Source organism: Jaculus jaculus, chromosome 7, assembly GCF_020740685.1.
Source record: "Jaculus jaculus isolate mJacJac1 chromosome 7, mJacJac1.mat.Y.cur, whole genome shotgun sequence".
Lineage (NCBI taxonomy): Eukaryota > Metazoa > Chordata > Mammalia > Rodentia > Dipodidae > Jaculus > Jaculus jaculus.
In genome coordinates, this window is record NC_059108.1 from 130,848,626 (window position 1) to 130,869,385 (window position 20,760).

General features: G+C 42.5%; 1 protein-coding gene across 1 annotated transcript in view; it reads left to right on the plus strand.

Annotated features, from left to right (window-relative positions):
* The window catches only part of Ptpn21 (protein tyrosine phosphatase non-receptor type 21), a 71,140-nt gene that overhangs the window by 22,846 nt on the left and 27,534 nt on the right, over window positions 1-20,760 (plus strand). The window contains exons 3-10 of the mRNA XM_004649356.2: window positions 2,304-2,473; window positions 7,694-7,791; window positions 8,770-8,837; window positions 10,059-10,129; window positions 12,872-12,959; window positions 13,738-13,826; window positions 17,415-17,502; window positions 18,032-18,111. Coding sequence (XP_004649413.2) covers window positions 2,304-2,473; window positions 7,694-7,791; window positions 8,770-8,837; window positions 10,059-10,129; window positions 12,872-12,959; window positions 13,738-13,826; window positions 17,415-17,502; window positions 18,032-18,111 — 752 coding nt within the window. The remainder of the gene's footprint in view (window positions 1-2,303; window positions 2,474-7,693; window positions 7,792-8,769; window positions 8,838-10,058; window positions 10,130-12,871; window positions 12,960-13,737; window positions 13,827-17,414; window positions 17,503-18,031; window positions 18,112-20,760) is intronic.

Genomic DNA, 20,760 nt, shown 5'->3' on the forward strand with positions numbered 1-20,760 from the left:
CCATTTCAGGTTTGGATTGACCAGGCCAGGGCTGCTGTAGTCTTACCTTAATAGTTTCCTTACATCTAATTGCTATTTTTGTTCTTTTCTTTTTTTTTTTTATGTAAAAACAGCCATGCACACCTTTAATGTTAGAACGTGGGATTGTTCTTTTTTTTTTAAAAAAAATGTATCTATTAGAGAGTGGGGAGCAGATAGAGAAATAGAGAAAATGGGCATGCCAGGACCTCCTGTCATTGAAAATGAACTCCAGTTACATGGGCCACTTTCTGCATCTGGCTTTATATGAGTACTATGGAATCAAACCTGGGTTGTTAGGCTTTGCAAGCAAGTGCCTTAACCACTTAGCCATCTCTCCAGCTTTTTTTTTTTCCTCTCTCTCTCAGATAAGATCTTGCTGCTATTACAGCTGTGTAGCCTAAGCTGGTTTTGAACTTGCAGCAATCCTGTTGTCTTAGCCTCTCAAGTGCCGGAATCACACATGTGCACCTTCATGCCAGCTTGATTTTAAAAATTTAACCTAACCTTTAGTGAAGAAGAGGCCATGAAAATTCGCCCTGTGAAGGATGTTAGATCTCCTTGACTTCCTTAGCCCCTCCTTGCCTTTAAGCCTCCAAATAAAATAATTTTATCACTTTTTTTTCTTGTTTTTTTGAGGTAGGGTCTCACTCTATCCCAGGCTGACCTGGAATTCACTATGTAGTCTCAGGGTGGCCTTGAATTTATGGTGATCCTCCTATCTCTGCCTCCCAAGTGCTGGAATTAAAGGCGTGTTTCACCATACCAGGCTCACTTTCTGTTCTTTAATTCAGAATTCATTTTCCATACTGTTAATTTTTTTTTTTTCCTTTAGTGGTAGGGTTTCACTCTAGCCCAAACTGACCTAGAACTCATTTTATAGTCCCAGGCTGACCTTGCACATATGGTGATCCTCCTTCCTCTGCCTCGCAAGTGCTGGGATTAAAGCATGCACCACCATGCCTGGCTAGACTATTAATTTAAAGCATCCCAGTTTTAAAATTATAGCCAATGAACCTGGAAGTGGGACAAAGAAGAGTTGTGGTCATCTCTTACTAAAATTTATAATATTTACATGAAATTATTTCATCTATTGATGCCAAGTTCGAGAGCAGTGAAAAGTTGGGGTAATACTACTTTCAGAACCATACTGAGTAGAGCCTAACTTAATACTTAAAGAAAATATTATTTATGGCCTGGGGAAATTGCTTAGTGGATAAAGTACTTGCTGCACAAGCATGAGTACCTGAGTTCAGATCCCCAGACCCTATGTAAAAGCTGAATACAGGGGCAGGTGTCGGTAATCCTAGCATGCCTACAAGAGAGGTAGAGGCAGGAAAACATATGGAAAGTTTGCCTAGAGAATGCAGTGGTGAACAGCAACGGGGACCCTGACTCAAACATGGTGGAAGATAAGCGCCTGCACGGGAAGTTGTCCTCGGACCTTCCGCATGCACGCGTGTGAGGAGACACCCCCCAATCCACTTACATACCAAGAGCATGATAGTTTTAGTATTTGAAAAATAAGATGTTGTTTTTCAGTTTTTATTGTTGCTAAAACTTGTATGTAAAATTGTGGAGCACCTGCTAACATTCTGAAGCCTAAGCCATGAGTACATTTTATTTTCAAGTTCAAGAAATGATGGGTAATTGAGCTTTTCTTTTAACTAAATATATATATATACCTATTTATTAGAGACAGAGAGATAGAGACAGACAGACAATGGGTGTGCCAGGGTCTTTAGCCACTGGAAGCAAACTCCAGATACATGCACCACTTTGTGCATCTGGCTTATGTGGGACCTGGAGAATTGATCCTGGGTCCTTAGGCTTCACAGGCAAGTACCTTAACTGCTAAGCCATCTCTCCAACCATGGACTTCTTGTTGTTTAATACTCTATTTTTATTTATTTGTTAGAGAGAAAGAGAGAATGGGCAGGTCAGGACCTCTAGCCACTGCAAACTCCAGACACATGTTCTACCTTGTGAATCTGGTTTATGTGGGCCCTGGGGAGTCGAACCTGGATCCTTTGGCTTTGCAGGCAGGCGCCTTAACCACTAAGCTATCTCTCCAGCCCTCTTTCTTTCTTTTCTTTTTTTTTTTTTTTGCCTCTATTTCCTTGAATGCTAATATCTAGATAGAGATGGGTATTTACTCTTTTCCCCCTTTGGGTCTTGCTATTGTTTGTGGCTGAGACTAGAGGCAATAGGTCCTAGGCCATTGCTGAGTGTGGTAGCAGTGACTGTGCCTGATTGCGTCCTGCAGTGACCTTCCGTCTTTCCAGGTCACTTACTTCAGCCTCTGGTACTACAACAAGCAAAGCCAGCGCCGCTGGGTGGATTTGGAGAAGCCCCTGAAGAAGCAGCTGGACAAGCATGCGCTGGAGCCCACCGTCTACTTCGGCGTGGTGTTCTACGTGCCTTCCGTGTCACAGCTGCAGCAGGAGGTGACCAGGTGAGGCGCTCCTTCTCTGCCACCCAAGTGCAGGACGTAATCGTGAGAGGTGAGAAAGTGAAGATGGAAGCCCGGAAAGCCGCCCTCTGGCCCACACTTAGTCACCATATCGCAGGGCGGGTCTGGCATGTGGTATGTCAGAGGGTTCACTGAATTAAAGCTTCATCAGGCCCAAAGGAATGAGTAAAGGGAAAGATAACGTTTCCACCCTGCCTGTGGACTCTCCTTGTCGTGATGACATCTTTAATGTGTGTTGTTCTGCTTCTGGCTTCTTGTGACAAGGAAATGAGAGGGGAGATTTATCATAGCCTGGCAGGGTGGTGCATGCCTTTAATCCCAGCATTTAGGAGGCCAAGATAGATAGATAGAAGGACCCTTGTGAGTTTAAGGCCAATCTGAGACTTCAGAGTAAATTCCAGGTCAGCTTGGGCTAGAGTGAGCCCCTACCTTGACTCCTCCCCGCCCCGGAAAATAAAAGGTCATAAAATTTGTTCGGGGGGGCTGGAGAGATGACTCAGCAGTTAAGAGCGCCTCCTGTACAAGCGTGAGGGCTTGAGGAGGCCTGAAGCACCCTTGAACGTTCATCCCCAGGACTCTTGTTCCCCTAGTCAGGTTTGCTTTTACTTTCATTTCTGTCTATTATCTACCTACACAAATTTTCATACACACACACACACACATATATTTCTACATAAAATCTAGGAGTCAGAAATGAGAAAACATGCAGTATTTGCTTTTCTGAGACTGACCTAATTGACATAATAGGATTATCTCCAGTTCCATTTTCCCGTAAACAACATAACTTCATTTGTCTTTGCAGCTGAAAATAATTCTATCCTGTGTGTGTGTGGATACACTACATCTTCTTTAGTCATTTCTCTGTTGTCAGACAACTCATTTGGTTCTGTAGCTTAGCTATTGTGAACTCTTAAAAAAACAAAATACAGTGGAATCAATTTTTAATTCCTGGGCTGTGTCTGTATAGAGTACTTGCCTGGAATGTGTGAGGCCCTGGGTTGGATCCCCAGCTCTGCCAAAAATAACAAAAATAAAAAGGGCTTTTTGAGCTTGCCTGTGGTATCTGAGATCTCCCACTGCCTTACTTTCTAGCCCTGTTTAATAGTGCTCCTGAACACGCTTCCCGCCTTTCCCCTGTGTCCCAATCTCCTGTCTGTGGTACTCTCTGCTCCCATTCATCTTCTGACTAGTAGTTCCGGACGCACCTCCTGCCTGAAGCTCTGTGAGCCCCAGGCGGAAGCGATCTTTGTCTCCTCGAGACTGCCAGACTGTAGTAGGACTTTCTTGTACTTCTGCTTAAGGTGACAGTTGTCATAGCCTCCAATTATGGTCATTTGTGTACATACTTATCACTTCACTAGATCTTAAGTCTGTTTTCTTTAGTTTTGCCTTTCTTTCAAAGCAAGCTAAGTGCTCCACTGATAGTAAGACCTGCCACTGCCTCATGCTTGTGGAATGCTATTTGAGCATGCCAGGTAATTATTGGAAGAGGTTGGAAAACCAAAGAAGCAAGGGTCAGGTGGTACAAAGAGACACACAGGCCTGAGACATAAATCCTGAAGAGAGAAGCGGAAGCCTGGAGGAAAAACATGAGCTGGCCACTTATTTAAATATTTGTTGAAGATATTCTGTGAGGAAAGATATTCTGGGGGAGCTGCTCAAAGCCTGGTAAAACTGGCAATTCCTGTAAATAAGTAATTGTGACACCTTATGACATTAAGCGTTTTATTTAAAGTGCTGGATTCCTATAAGTGTGTGTGTGTGTGTGTGTGCGCGTGCGTGTGTGTGCGGGGTGGGGGTACCATGGAAAGCTTGAATAGGCCAGGTAAATTAGCTGACTTCAAAAAAATTATTTTTAGGGCTGGAGAGATGGCTTAGTAGTTAAGCGCTTGCCTGTGAAGCCTAAAGACCTTGGTTCGAGGCTCAATTCCCCAGGACCCATGTGAGCCAGTTGCACATGGTGGTGCATGAATCTGGAGTACGTTTGCAGTGGCTGCAGGGCCTGGCGCACCCATTCTCTACCTATCTACCACTTTCTGTCTGTCTGTCGCTCTCAAATAAATAAAAATAAACAAAAGTTATTTTTATTTATTTATTTGAGACAAAGAGAGGGAGTGAGAGGGGGTTAGAGAGAGAATGGGTGTATCAGGGTCTGCAGCCACTGCAAACGAACTCCAGATACATGTGCCATCTTGTGCATCTGGCTTACATGGGACCTGGAGAGTCAAGCTGGGTCCTTAGCCTTCGCAGACGTGTTCCTTAACTGTTAAGCCATCTCTCCAGCCCTACACTGAACTTAAAATTTTATTATTGACAACTTCCATAATTATAGACAATAGAGCATGATAACTTCCTCCCCCTCCCCCCTTTGCAACTCCACTCTCCATCATATCTCCTCGCCTTCTCCATCAGTCTTTTAGTTTGATGTCATCATCTTTTCCTCCTCTTATGATGGTCTTGTGTAGGTAGTATCGGGCACTGTGAGGTCATGGACATCCAGGCTATTTTGTGTCTAGACGAGTGCATTATAAGTAGTCCTACTCTTGCTTGGCTCTTATGTTCTTGCTGCCACCTCTTCCACAATAGACCCTGAGCCTTGGCAGGTGTGATAGAGATGTTTCAGCGCTAAGGTGACTTTTTGAAAACCTCTAGAAGGAACTCTTTAGTTAGAGAGAATGGTTTGTGTGAAGCAGGGGGAAATAATGAATGTCTTGGACATTACCTGAAGGAGAGAGATTTACAAAACAGACTTGTATTTTTTATAAAGTCATGGCATGATGATGAAGGTGTCTTCAAATTTTAATGAAGTAGAATGGCCACACTTGCATCTTACTTACAATGGTCATTTCTGAAAATTTCTGAAAAGTAAACTTGAGATGAGAAAACTTCTGACTTCAAATGCAGACCTTAACAAAGCCCTTAGCCAAAGGAGGAGCTGAAAGAGTATGAGATGCATTCAGTAGGATTGCTCATTGATGAAGGGCACGAGACCCTAATAAAGTGTTTTCAGTAAGAGTTAAGTGTGGCCCTAAGTAACAACCTCAATAAAACCCCAAGTGTTCTGCAGTGAAGCCCCAAGGTCAGCCGTGTTAGAGAGCTGTGACAGCTCCATAAAGTCACCAGGGACCCCACTTCTTTCTCTTCTGTTACCCTGCCCTCAGCATGTTCTTCCAGCTTACTGTCTTCCCTCATGGTCCAAGGCAGCTTGAGAAGTTCAAGCTGTCACAGCAGTGGGTCAGGAAGTAGAGCAGTGGTTTCTAGGGAGGGGAAGGCTTAGGGATCATAGGTCACATAAAGACACTCTTGCTTCTTATGGTCTTTATCTTGTGGCCATTATTTCAATAGCATTTAAAAAAATTCCTATTTGAGAAGGAATGGCATGTCAGTGCCTTGTGCCACCAAATAAATTTTCTGATTCTCCACTCTATCTCTGGTGCCATCTCTGTGTGACTCGGCATCCCACGACACCACTGTAGATGAACTCTGGATGCATATGTCGCTTTGTGCACCTGGCTTTACATGGGTACAGGGGACGTGGAAGTCCATTAAGTAGGCCTGTAGCCGTGGAGTCATCTTCCTAGTCTCTCAAGAGCAATTTCATAGGTAAAAATTATATTTTACATTTGAATCATTTCATGTACGTACTGATACCTGAAAATGGTGTTATAAAAAGCCCATTCAGGGATAGGCATGAGTGCTTCACCTAGCGTGTCCTAGGTTTTACTCTCTAGCACCACGAAACAAACAAAGAAACAAACCAAACAAAGTCATTTAAAGATACATTGAGAAAAAAGTGAGAGAACAACAACCTCTGTATAAGATCTTTTCTGAAAACGAAGACTTGTCAGAACAACGTGGTCACAAAGCAGTAGAAAACTGTCATTCACAAGACAAGGAATTTGCCCCTCCAAATGAACTCTAGACACACACGCCCCTTTGTGCATCTGGGCAGTTGAACAAGTGCCATTAACTGCTAGCTGTCTCTTCAGCCTCAGGTGGGATTACATATAAAAACATTGAACCAGCATTAGCAGTTCAGAACAAATGTGGAAGCGTCATCTCATAATACATTTTCAAAATCAAGGTAACAAAGAACTCTGTGGAAGGCTGTTAATTAGTTTCATAGATGTTGCTTTCCAGGGTTTTTATGTGACTCTGTGGAGCATGTCCAATAGCTAGACTTCCCAAATGTAATCTCTTTCCAGTTGGCTTTGGAAAGTCTCATGGAAAGTTGCTGTGGTCTTTCCCCTTTGAATTACCAGTGTTCTAATTGCTACACATGCTGCTGCCAGTGATAGGCCAGAGTTGTCACTAAATTGTTTTTACTTGAACGGACGGTGTTTTGGTTGTGCTCTTAGGTAGCGAAGAGTCTTAAAGCCTGGGTGTATGTATTCTGGGGACTTCAAATACAGTCAGCACATGGTCTGTGTTCAGAGATACTCTATTAGTTTACTAGTTTATAAGTTTATAGTTCCAGGTTACAGTCCATGGTGGCAGGTCACATTCAGCACAGCGAGGAAGCAGATGATGAATACTGCTGCTCAGCTAGCTCTCTCCTTTCTACACAGCCCAGGAGCCCAGTCATGGCATAGTGCCACCCTCAGTTAGATTGGGTCCTTCCACCTCAACTAACCCAATCTAGAAAATCTTTCACAGACGTGAGCAGAGATTTGTTTCCATAGTGCTCCAAATTCTGTAAGGTTGACAAACAGGTTAACTGTCACAGACATATTACAGATTAAGACAGTGCCTTGGACTGTGCTGGCCAAGTTAGTGGATCCAGTTCAACATTAAACTTCAGTGTCTAGAATAATGCTTCACACATAGCAGGTCCTAGCAGTTACCTGCTCAGCGAGCAGGTAAAAGGAAGTAGCTACTTTATGCATCTGGCTTTCTGTGGGTTCTGTGGATGAAACCCAGGTCATCAGGCTTTGCAAGCAAGGCGCCTTTAACTGTTGAGCCATCTCTCCAGCCCCTGGACTTAGATTTGGGATAGTTAAAGTTAGGGATAAATAACTTATTAAATAGCTTGTGTGTATATATATGAACACACACATATAGCCAAGGGCATTCTTTTCATTCTTCAAAACCATCTGTGCTTAAGGTTTTCTTTGACAGTTGATGTTCCTATGAAATTATGTGAAATACATTATATCTTGATAGAAGATACTGACTTTATAAACTTGACATTTTTTAAAATAGATACCAGTATTACCTGCAGTTGAAGAAAGATATCTTGGAAGGAAACATTCCTTGTTCTTTAGAACAAGCCATTCAGTTAGCAGGCTTAGCTGTTCAAGGTAAGTAACACATACAAAATGATAGCTCTGTCAGAGGAAATGCATGTTGTAACACAACCAACAAGGGGTTATGAAAGTAACTGATCATTTGTATCTATAGAAGTGTTTATGTTCATGAAAGATTATGCTGTTACCCAAGGGATTCCTTGTAGGAAGACATTAATTTGGTTTACTTCAGTGAAATAAGAGATTTCCAGAAGTTTTTGGAAGGTTAAATATGTAATATGTCAAAGGGACAAACAGTTCCAATAGATAGAAATAGACATATGTATATATAAAATTTTCCCATGAATTTAATACATGTTAAGTTAGCTCCAGGACTTGATATGCTAGTAGTAACATTTGAGGGAGAAAAATATATTTATCAATGAGGTTGATAAAATTATATTCACTTAGACTTTTAAGTGCATCCATTTCTTTTTCCTTTTTTCGCAAGGTTTCATTTTAGCCCATGCTGACATGAGATTCACTCTGTAACCCAGGCTGCCTCAAATTCACAGCTATCCTCCTTTCTCAGCCTCTGAAGTACTGGGAGTACTTCAGCATTACCATGCCTGCCTTGTATTCTACTTATATGGTTTCTTTTTTTAAAAGAGTTCTAAATTATTATATCTATTGAGGGAAGTACAGATCCAAGGAAAGACACCCGCATGGCTAGAGATCCCACATGGAGGGCCTGAGAAAACCATGGAAAGAAAAGAAAGTTCCAGGAGCTCCCGCCATGTGGGGAAGTGGAGTGGGTACGGGAGCCCATGTGGAGAGTGAGGGCTAAGGGGCTTTCCGACTGGGCCTCCACATACACATGCACATGAATACAAACGTGCACACACATACTCTAAAACCACATTATAGCTGATAAATTTGACTTCTGAAGTGTAAAAGTGCTGTCTACATACTACAAATTGAATTTTGTTGTAAAAATATTTTACTATGCAAATTAAATGTAATCAACATGTGAATGTTTATCATTTTGTATAGCTGACTTTGGTGACTTTGATCAGTATGAATCCCAAGACTTTCTTCAGAAATTTGCCTTGTTTCCTGTGGTAAGATTTCTTTTTCTGTATTGCTGTCTTTTTCATCTATGGTTATTCTCATACACTTAATAGTCCTTAAAAGCAAGTCCATATGGTAGACTCACTAGGCAGGACTAGCATTAAAAAATTAATTTCACTTTCAGAACACATATGTTCTGTAACCCTCCCCATGCCTCTTACTTAAAGCCTCCTTGAACCCTCTCATTGGCCCCTTTCTAGTTTCATGACCTCTACCCACAGTCACTCCCACATTAATACATACATGTAAGCATTAGAAGGCAGGGTCTGCATATGAGACAGAACATGTGGTATTTGCTTTCTGAGGCTAGGTCACTTCACTGAATGTATTTTCCAGTTCCATCCATCCTAAAATTTTCATAATTTCATTTTTCTTTATGGCTGAAGACAATTCTATTGTGTCTATGTACCACATTTTCATTATCCAGTCATTTGTTGATGAACATCAAGACTTATGCAACACATGGAAAAGAGGATCCTGGCAGTGGGCGTATCTACCCAGGAATGGGGAATGAAGATGTGAGAGAGCATGGGTAGAGGGAAGGATCCACCAGAACTGTGTATGAAATGCAAAGGAAACTTACTATGCTGTATGTTAGTTAAAGAAAACGTTTCCTCCTATGAACTTCTCCCGAATCAGTCCTTTCGCTGCTGTGTCTCTTTGGTCTTTGTAAACTCACAGGAATACCAGGGTCTGTAGTCACTGACCCGTGCTGAAGAAGCTCACTTTGCTTTTTGATGTGTTTAAGGAGAGGGTTTGTTTTCAGCTTCATAGATCCACACAGGGTTTTTGACTTAAAGGCTGAAAGTATTACAAAATTAAGGTTGAAATGAATTTGACTTCTCACTGGTATTAAAGGCCCTACCCTCTACTTTTTAAAGTTTCTACTGATGGAAGTGACATGAACCCTAACCTGGAACAACTGGGAAAGGAGGAATGCTTTTTAGAGAACACATGAGCTCAGAACTGGCTGGTTGGTGTTGGCTGCCTGAAGTAACTCAGCTGAAGCTCGTTGAGAAGGCAGGGTATGCCTCTGTGCTGCTGAGCAGGAGCCACTTCATTCATTAGGAAGATCACGATTGCATACCTCATCAAAGCCCCAAGTATTAGGACTACTCATAATTAATTATGCCAGAGTGTCATGAGTCAACACCAGTAGCAGTGACTCTTGGTAAGAAATGTCCATATTTACTGCTGTGTGTTCTCTTCAGGGGTGGTTACAGGATGAGAAAGTATTGGAAGAAGCAACCCAGAAAGTGGCCTTACTACATCAGAAATACAGGTAATACCAGCAAATAATCATGGAACTATCACTGAATTAGTGCCTGTCTAAATTTGAAATAATGCTTAATGCATTAATTTGAGAACTTAAGTGCAGCTATTTTTACTTCTATCGTAAACTGCCCTTCCTGTGCTACCAACTGCTCTATGTGATCACTTGCTTGTATTTATTCATTTATTATCTGTCTTACCAGTCAGGAAGGCAGTTGAAAGCAGTAAGAAAGGGACCAATTCACTGGGCATGGTGATATACACCTTTAATCCCAGCTCTTGGGAAGTAGAGGTAGGATCACTATAAGTTCAATGTCACCCTGAGACTACATAGTGAATTCCAGGTCAGCCTGGGCTAGAGTGAAACCCTACCTTGAAGAAGAAAACAAAAAAAGGAGAAAGAAAGGTATCAATTCATCACCCCGTATGTTAAAAGTGTGTGTTTAGTAGCCAGATCTGTATAGGCTAATACAAATTACGGGAAATTTGTTCTTTCTGAATACTTTTTCTTTTTGCTTTTCTTATGCTTTGGGGGGATTGAACCCAGGGACCTCTATACCCACTGCCCTTGACTTTTTGAGAAAGGTTTTGTTATAGCCCAGCCTGGCCATCCTCCTGCCTCTGCTTCTCGAGTGCCTGGATTCTGTGGGCACACACCACTGCACCCATTGTTCCTTCCACCACCCCGCCCTATGTGTTTGGAAATGATGCTTCTTTCCTTTGGGAAGCTATGATAAGAGCTTTTGCTTATTGCTCTGATTAAGGTGCTCCATACCTTTCTCTGCTCATGAATGGGGCCTTTCTTTGGCAGTGAATCTCTCTTGCCTGTAAGCAAAACTGTCTCCTAGAGAATGATAGCTCTTACTCTAAGTCAAGTGTCACGCAGTTCTGGACACTATATGTTGTTACATCTTTGTGACTAGAGTACTCTTGAAGGTAAATGTTACCTCCATCTGACAGATGAGGAAAGAAAGCTCAAAAAGACTTGGTCTCTGTGAGCAGTAGAGGTGGAATTTGAAAGTAGGTCTTTCTTTTACAACCTGCAATCTTTTCAATCGTTTGCCTGTAGTCTCTTTCTGCTCCAGTCTGTACAGTTGGTCTCAAAAAACTAATCTTCCAAGAACTGTCATTTTCCTCTCATCCTGTCCTGCACTGTTCCAAGCGCTGATGCGTATTGTCCTGCTCTCCACAAGTTGGTCGATCCTGTCTTTCCAGCTCTTACCTTGTGCTGTCCAAATTAACCTTTCTGTAAAAGCATAATTGGCCCCTCTTTTGTCATTTTCTTTCAGTCACTTGTAGTTAAGAACTCATGAGTACTTTAACTTCTTATGAGGCAGTGTTGGGTATTTTGGTTCAAAGATAATGATTCTCTGCCTCCCAAAGTGCATCTAAGGGATGCACAGGACACTCCACTGCAGTAGTAGTTATGGTGATATAATAATGGCAGTGGGAAAGGTGTGGCAGAAGGTGCTGGGATTGCATGGGGCCCTGGGTGGGTTACAGGGAGTGCCAGAATGTGACAGAGAAGAAGTGCTATCGACATGAGCTGAGAAGGATATTAGGGACTATTCTGGCTCATGTGCAGGTGACAGGTTGCCAGAAGAGGTTTCTATCTGTGTAAAAGTGTGAGGGCATGTGGTCTACTCACGGAGATGCAGAGTCTGTGATCACTGCAACATGGGGTGTCCTGGGCACATGGGGTGGTAGCCAGGGATTGAGTCTCCATGCATTTGAGTTTCTTTCCCTCTTCCATCACCTTGTAGTGCTCTGAACTACAGGGGATTTCTCTTTTACTTTGCCACTTCCTTCCCGTGTTCCTTGCAACTGTAATTTGGCATTTAACACAGAATTCTCAGAAGTACCTGATATTTTGGGCAATTAAGTATTGGGTTCATGTAAAACTCCTCAGTTTACGAGGAGATATCTTAGGGGCTGCTTTATCCTTTGCCTGTTTTCTCACCTGTTAAAGTATAGTGGAGGGACTTTCTCTAACCCTCTCCCAGCACTCAGCACTCGGGTCTTCTCTAACCCTCTCCCAGCACTCAGCACTGGGGTCTTCTCTAACCCTCTCCCAGCACTCAGCACTGGGGTCTTCTCTAACCCTCACCCAGCACTCAGCACTGGGGTCTTCTCTAACCCTCTCCCAGCACTCAGCACTGGGGTCTTCTCTAACCCTCTCCCAGCACTCAGCACTGGGGTCTTCTCTAACCCTCTCCCAGCACTCAGCACTCGGGTCTTCTCTAACCCTCAGCTATTACTCAGCACTGGGGTCTTCTCTAACCCCCTCCCAGCACTCAGCACTCGGGTCTTCTCTAACCCTCAGCTATTACTCAGCACTGGGGTCTTCTCTAACCCTCTCCCAGCACTCAGCACTGGGGTCTTCTCTAACCCTCTCCCAGCACTCAGCACTGGGGTCTTCTCTAACCCTCACCCAGCACTCAGCACTCGGGTCTTCTCTAACCCTCTCCCAGCACTCAGCACTCGGGTCTTCTCTAACCCTCTCCCAGCACTCAGCACTCGGGTCTTCTCTAACCCCCTCCCAGCACTCAGCACTGGGGTCTTCTCTAACCCTCTCCCAACACTCAGTGCTTCACAGAAGTTAGCGTTTGCTATACTGAGAGACCATTTTAACCACTTACAGATGCCTAGAAGCCTGAAATGTTTATACTGCCTTATGCAAAATTGATGTATGTGTTTTAAGAAAAACAGTTAAAAGTTTTAGCTTTTTGTAAATATTACTTTTGGGTTGCAGAGGGCTCCTAGCTCCTGATGCTGAACTGCTGTACATGCAAGAGGTAGAGAGAATGAGCGGTTATGGAGAAGAGAGCTACCCCGCCAAGGTAAGTGTGGCTCAGTGGCTGTTGCTGCCTAAACTTAAGCTCAGCAACTGGGCGTGGTGGTGTGTCCCTATAGACCCATCTCTTCTGGTGGCGGAGGTAGGTGGATCCCTGAAGCCTAGGAATTTGAGGCCAGTGTAGGTAACATAGGCATGATCTCTAAATAAATAAGTCAGTAAATAAAAAGTTTATTCTTAGCAGTTTCAGAGAGAATGCCCTGAACCCTAAAAGCTGAGGTCCTGTGACCAGAAGTTTGTAGTAAAACACATTTCTGCTTTGCAGTTTGTACTTTAAAATGGTCAGAAAATAGAGTTCCTTTACACATGTTTACAAGAAAATACATGTGTATCAGATTGTTTTGCTACTGAGTTCCTTATGGAACTTCTGGGCATGGTATATCTGGGAAACAAATTAAGGGAGAGGTGTAGTTCTTTATTTTTACTTTTAAAATTGTGGGGCGTGTTGTGCATGCGTGTGTGTACGTGTATATGCGTGCAGGCATATGTGTGATACCTGACGAGGTTAGAGCACACATTCAGTGTTGTTCATTGCCTCCCACTTTGTTTGAGGCAGGGTCATTCCTGTTGGTCACCACTGCATCTGCTGGGTTAGCTGGCCTGCAAGGTTTGGGAATCTCCCGGCTCTACTTCCCTTCCTGCTGTGAGCAAGTGGGGTTCTGGGGATTCACACTTGTATCGTCAGGCTTGCCCAGCAACCTCCTTACCACTGAGCCATCTCCCCAGGCTGGGTGTGATTCTTTTCCTCTGCTTTCTCCTTTCAGGACAGCCAAGGAAGCGACATATCCATTGGTGCGTGTCTCGAAGGCATCTTTGTAAAACACAAAAATGGAAGGCCTCCTGTGATATTTAGGTATTTTAATACCCTTTTCTGTATATATTCTGTGGTTCCTGATTTTTTTTGAGTACTTACAGTAGTTAATTACTTCCAGATATTCTGTAAGTTCTTTTAAAAATATTTAATATATTTATTGATTTATTTAAGAGGGAGGGGAGGGAGAGAATGGGCATGCTCAGACTTCTTGCCTCTGCAAATGAACTTCAGACACATACACCACTTTGTGCACCTGGCTTTACATGGGTGCTAGGGAAAAGTGAACTTGGAACCTTGGCAGCCTTTGCAAACAAGTGCCTTTAACCAAATAGGTGTATCCTCCAGGTCGTGACTAGAAAGTGGTTCATCAGCATGTTGCTTTCTTTTTTTTTTTTTTTAATTTTTATTAACATTTTCCATGATTATAAAATATATCCCATGGTAATTCCCTCCCTCCCCACCCCCACACTTTCCCATTTGAAATTCCATTCTCCATCATATTACCTCCCCATTACAATCATTGTAATTACATATATACAATATCAACCTGCTTTCTTTATAACCAAATGTGCAGAAAATAGTGCTTATAATGATGGCCTGCTCAGAAATACTTAAAACTCCATGGCCCTACTGTTGCCTTATGGAAGCTGCTCTTTGTTTTGATGTGAACATTTCGTTTGAGCTCTGATTTCTAGTGCTATTGCTGCGGGAAATCTAGGCTTTCTTTTGACTGTAGTTATGCAACAAAATTCCTAAAAAGCAACATCTCAGGCAATTTCAGTTGCTTTTGCAGTGTTGATTCTCCTCCCCCAGACTGTAAAAAAGTAACCCTGTGCATTTGTAGAAGTGCAGTGGGAAAGACAGGAGGATGTATAGGATGTTCTCACAGTACATTTGTAGAGCTCTTGGAGTATATGTGGTAGGAAAGACAGGTGGCGGTATAAAGTATGTGGTGTGTGATTACTGAGCAGTGAATTCACAGTGGCTTAAGCTTCCTTTTTAGCATTCTGTGTTCCAATGCTAATTCACTTACATATAGTGAATTAAACCGTGTTGTGTAACCCTACATGATAATTCCTTAAATCTGTAATCTTAGAAAATCCAGTGTGACTTTAGAGAAATATTTATATTTTTAATTTTTTCCTTTATTTGAGAGAATGAGGCAGATTGTGAAAGAGGGAAAGAATGGGTGTGCCAGGACCTTTACCTACTGCAAACAGACTCTAGACACATGCACCACCTGTGCATCTGGCTTATGTGGCTACTGGGCAATTGAACCTGGATCCTTAGACTTCACAGGCAAGCACCTTAAACGCTAAGCCATCTCTGTAGGTCAAAATAGTTATACTTTTATTCTGAGATTCTACTTTCTCTTGATACACAGTAGATGATAAAATGGGTGGTTTAATAGTCTCCTACCTCATCTTCCCAAGTGCTAAGATTTAAGGCATGTGCCACCATATCTGGCTGAGTAGTTCCTTTTTATTTATTATTATTATTATTATTATTATTTATTTTTGGTTTTTCTGTGGTAGGGTCTTATTCTAGCTCAGGCTGATCTGGAATTCACTATGTAGTCTCAGGCTGGCCTTGAACTCACAGCAGTCCTCCTACCTCTGCCTCCCGAGTGCTGGGATTAGAGGTGTGCACCATCACACCCGGCCTCCTTTTCATTTATTTGGGTTTTTTTTGAGGTAGAATCTCACTCTAGTACAGGCTGACCTGTGATTCACTATTTGTCTCAGGCTGACCTTGAACTCACAGTGTTCTACCTCTGCCTCCCAAGTTCTAGGATTAAAGACATGTGCCACCACACCTGGCATTTTTTATTATTTATTTATTTTGGTTTTTTAGGGTAGGGTCTCACTGTAGCCCAGGCCCACCTGGAATTCAGTATGTCAGGGTGGCCTCGAACTCACGGTGATCCTCCAACCTTTGTCTCCTGAGTGCTGGGATTAAAGGCAAGCGCCACCACACCCGGTACTTTTTTTTTTTTATTTTTTTAAAATATTTTAAAGCTGGGCGTGATGGCATGTGCATTTAACCCCAGCACTTGGGAGGCAGTGGTGGGGGATCACCATGAGTTTAAGGCCACCCTGAGACTACATAGTGAGTTCCAGGTCAGCCTGGGCTAGAGTGAGCCCCTACTTTGAAAAACAAAAACCAAACAAAACAAATGCACATATATAATTTATTTTTTGCAAGCGAGACAGATAAACAATGATGAAATGGGCACACCAGGGCCTCCAGCCACTGCAAATGAGAACTCCAGATGCATGTGCTGCTTTGTGCATCTGGCTGTGTGTGGATACTGGGGAATCGACCCCAGGCATCAGGCTTTTGTAAGCAAGCGCCTTTAACCACTGTGCCATCTCTCCATCCCAGTAGTTCCTTTTTTAAAATTACTTTTAAAATTAATTAATTTTAAAAATACTACATATTTGAGAGAGAGAAAGATTCAGAGAAAGAGAATGGGGACACCAGGGCCTCTAGCCACTGCAAACTCCAGACGCATGCTCCCCTTTGTGCAGGTGGTTTATGTGGATGCTGGGGAATCAAACTGGGATCCTTAGGCTTCGTAGGCAAATGCCTTAACCACTAAGCCATCTCTCCAACCCCTTTTTCTTTTTTGATATATGAAGTAAGGTCTCATTCTAGCCCAGGCTGACCTGGAATTCACTAGGTAGTCTCAGACTGGTGTGAAACTTACAGCGATCCTCCTACTTCAATCTCTTGAGTGCAGTTATTAAAGGCTTGTATCACAACACCCAGCTAACAGGTCTTTTTTAATAGCTTATTTGGTTCTTTCACTTCATTTCCCTTTCTAAACTAGTCTTACCCCACCATTCTTGAGAACTAGTTTCCCTTTTTTTTTTTTTTAAATTTTTTTAAATTTTTTAAAGACAGGGCCTTACTCTAGAGCTCTAGCCTAGGCTGACCTAGAACTCATTCTAACCCAGGCTGGCTGTAAACAATTCATGGCGATCTTTATACCTCCGGATAGGATATAGTTAGCGAGTACCAGATGGGACTTCATGTGCCCAGCATAGCCCATTCCTTCGTTTCCTGATACTCAGCATTTTATTCACGCAGAAGCTTTTCAGAGCCCTCTTCTGTTGCTTTTCTGCCTTATTCGCCTCATTTGATCCTGTCTCCCTGTGCTGTGTAGTGGTACTTGTTTGCTTCCATGTTGTCTCTTGTGCACCTGCCCTCCAAAAGCGCCCCTTTGAGAGAAACCCTGCCTCACTGACCACTGTCCCTAGGACTTGTGAAGTCTCTAGGACCTCATTGCTGTAGAGGATGCCCTTGCAATGTGTGTTCAGTAAAGAGCTGATGCATTGGCAACAAGCTTAGCGTAGGGATCTCCTGCCTCTCATCCAATCTAGCAAATGAGGATGTAATATATCTCACACCTTTCAGACACTCTCTGATTAGTGTACATGCATTCATTTTTAGGAACTATCTGCTTTCATTTTAATTAGAAAGCTCATGCTAGCTGATTAAAACAGCTGTCTTCTTTCAGAAATGATTAACAGATAGTAACTCATGTGTCAAGCTCCAGGATGAAATCATCCGCTCTGTCTGCAGTATGCGTGTGAGCGCTCATCGCCTTCTGTTGTTCTTCAGGTGGCACGATATTGCTAACATGTCCCACAACAAGTCCTTCTTTGCATTAGAGCTGGCCAGTAAAGAGGAGACCATCCAGTTTCAGACTGTGAGTAAACACTGGGATTGTCATGGGATGTTTTTCATGAAAGTTATCACTAGCTTATCTGAGTGCCTTTTTATGTGTTTGGAATGGGGAGGGTGGTACTAATGTTAAAAATTCTTGTAAATTATAGGTCAAAGTTTTATAATCTTTTGCTAAATAGCACTCAGCAAAAAGTGGTTACTGAGTAAATTCTGTTGAGTAACTGAGTCTGCGCATAAATGTTTCTGATCAAGGTGACTATTTTTTTGTTTTTTTGAGGTAGGGTTTTGCTCTAGCCCAGGCTGACCTTTGAACTCACAGTAGTCCACCTACCTCTGCCTCCCGAGTGCTGGGATTAAAGGTGTGCGCCACCACACCTGGCTTGTTTCTGTAATTTAAGGTTAGCTTTCCTATAATAGATGTAGTGTTTGCAAATGAAAGAGTTGCCATGGGCAGAAAGTGACTACAGGGTCACCCACTTGCACCACGGGCAGATTTTGCAAAGAGGTTCTGTGCTGTTCTCATGGTGCTTTATGTCTGTTCTGTTTGCCAGGAAGACATGGAAACAGCAAAATACGTGTGGAGACTGTGTGTAGCTCGACACAAATTTTACAGACTGAACCAGTGTGACCTGTGAGTACCTCTTGCTCATGGAGATTGCAGACATAATTTACAGTTTAGTCTTTATCTCTATTCTGCCACCTAGAAAGGCAAAATTTACCAAGTGTTAAATTTTTCTGATAGCACAATCTTTTTGCTTTTGTTGTATATTAAGATGACATCTTGACTTTTTATTTTATTTATCATTTATTTAAGAGAGAGAGAGAGAGCGAATGAATGAATGAATGAATGAATGAATATGGATGCACCAGGGCCTCCAGCCACTGCAAACGAACTCCAGACTACTTGTGCTACTTGTGCATCTGTCTAATGTGGGTACTGGGGAATTGAGCCTGGGTCCTTTGGCTTCCCTGGCAAGTACCTTAACCACTAAGCCATTTCTCCAGCCACTTGACTTTATTTATTTATTTATTTTTATTTGAAACAGGGTCTGGGGGGGGGGTAGGGCTAGAGAATGAATTGGTATGCCAGGGCCTCTAGTCACTGCAAACAAACTTCAGATGCATGCACCACCTTTTGCATCTGGCTTATATGGGGACCTGGAGAATCAAACCTGGTCTTAAGCTTCACAAGCAAGTGTCTTAATCACTAAGCCATCTCTTCAGTCCCCCCTGGCTTTATAACTATAGTAGCTATACCTCTAAGGTTTCTTTTTTAACCATATTTTGTTTGTTTTCCTTCTCCTTCCTTTCCCTTACCTTTACTTTTTCCTTGCGTTCTTGTCCCTTGTCCTCTCTTCTTCCTTCTTTGACAGGATCTTGATGTGTGGCTTAAGCTGGCCTTGATCTCATTTTTTCCTTCACCTCAGTCTCCCAAGGCTGGGATTACAGATTCCTCAACTAGGTTTTGGGACCATTCTGATTCTTGAAAGTTTTTTCTTTTTCTTTTCATTTTATTTTTGACATAGAGTTTCACTCTAGCCCAGGCTGACCTGGAATTCACTGTGTAGTCTCAGGTGCTTTTGTTTTTAAAGAAATCATACTCTTTCTTTATTTTTCCTTTTTCTTTGTGGTAATGGGAACTGGGGGAATGAATGAACTCAGGGTTTCCTGCATGCTGGTTAAGCACTCTACCTCTGACATACATATGCCTCTAGTCTGGGAATAGTATCTGTTGTAGTTTTTTTTTTTTTTTAAAGATAAAAAATAAACTCTTTAGCTGGATGTGATAATGAACACCTTTAATCCCAGCACTCTGAAGGCAGAGGTAGGAGGATTGCTGTGAGTTTGAGGCCAGTCTGAGACTACATAGTGAATTCCAGGTTAGCCTGGGTTAGAGCAAGACTCTACCATGAAACCAAAAACAGCAACAACAAAACACAACTTTTTTTTGGTTAGATTTGGCTTTTAAAAATTTTGTTTATTTCTTTGAGAGGGAATAACAGAGAGAGAGAGAGAGAGAGAGAATGGACATGCCTAGGCCTCCTCCCACTGCAAACTCCAGACACATGTGCCACCTTGTGCATTTGGCTTTGTGGACACTGGGGAATTGAACCAAGGCCTAGACTTTCCAAGAAAGTGCCTTTAACTGCTGAGCCATCTTTCTAGGCCTCTTTATAGTTTTTTTTAAAATTGAAAAATGTATTTTTTAATAGTTTTACTTATTTGTAAGTGTGTGTGGGGGAACAGAGAGAATGGGTGCACCAGGGCCTCCAGCCACTGCAAATGAACTCCAGATGTATGCACTACTTTGTGCATATGGCTTTATATGGGAACTGGGGAATAGAAACCAGGTAGTTAGGCTTTTCAGGGACACTTTAACCATTGATCCATTTCTCCAAAAAATATATATATATATATAAAATATATATATATATATAATATATATTTTTTTTTTTGAGAGAGAGAGGTAAAGTGTGAGAGTGCTCGGCCCCTTTGCTACTAGAAATGAACTCCAGATACATGCAATACTTTTTGCATCTGGCTTTACATGGATACTGGGGAATTGAACCCAGGCTTTCAGGCTTTGCAGCAAGTACCCTTAACTGCTGAGCCATCACTCCAACCTCTCTTTTTGCCTTCCCAAGATAGGGTCTCACTCTAGCCCATGCTGACCTGGAACTCATTCTGTAGTCACAGGCTGGTTTTGAACTCACAGCAATCCTCCTGCTTCTGCCTGCTGAGTGTCCAGCCCCTCTTTATAGCTTTTTGTTTTGTTTTGTTTTCTAGGTAGGGTCTCACTCTAGTCCTGGCTGACCTGGAATTCACTATGTAGTTTCAGGGTGGTCTTGAACTCATGGTGATCCTCCTACCTCTGCCTCCTATAGCTTTAAGAAAAAAATTTTTTTTTTTTCAAGGAGTGAGTGTGGGAAGAAGAGAGAGAAAATGGGCACACCAGGGTCTCTAGCTGCTACAGATGAACTCCAGATGCACGTGCCACTGTGCATCTGGTTTCATGTGAGTGCTGGAAAGTTGAACTTGGGTCCTTAGGCTTTCAGGCAAGTGCCTTAACTACTGAGCCCTCTCTCCAGCCCATCTTTATAGTTTTTGTGTTTGTTTTTGTTTTTTTGAGACAGGGTTTCACTCTAGCCCAAGCTGACCTGGAATTCACTATGTAGTCTCCGGGTGGCCTTGAACTCACGGTGAGGTGGTGAGGTGATCCTCCTACGTCTGCCTCTCGAATGCTGGGATTAAAGACATGCACCACTATGCTCGGCTAGTT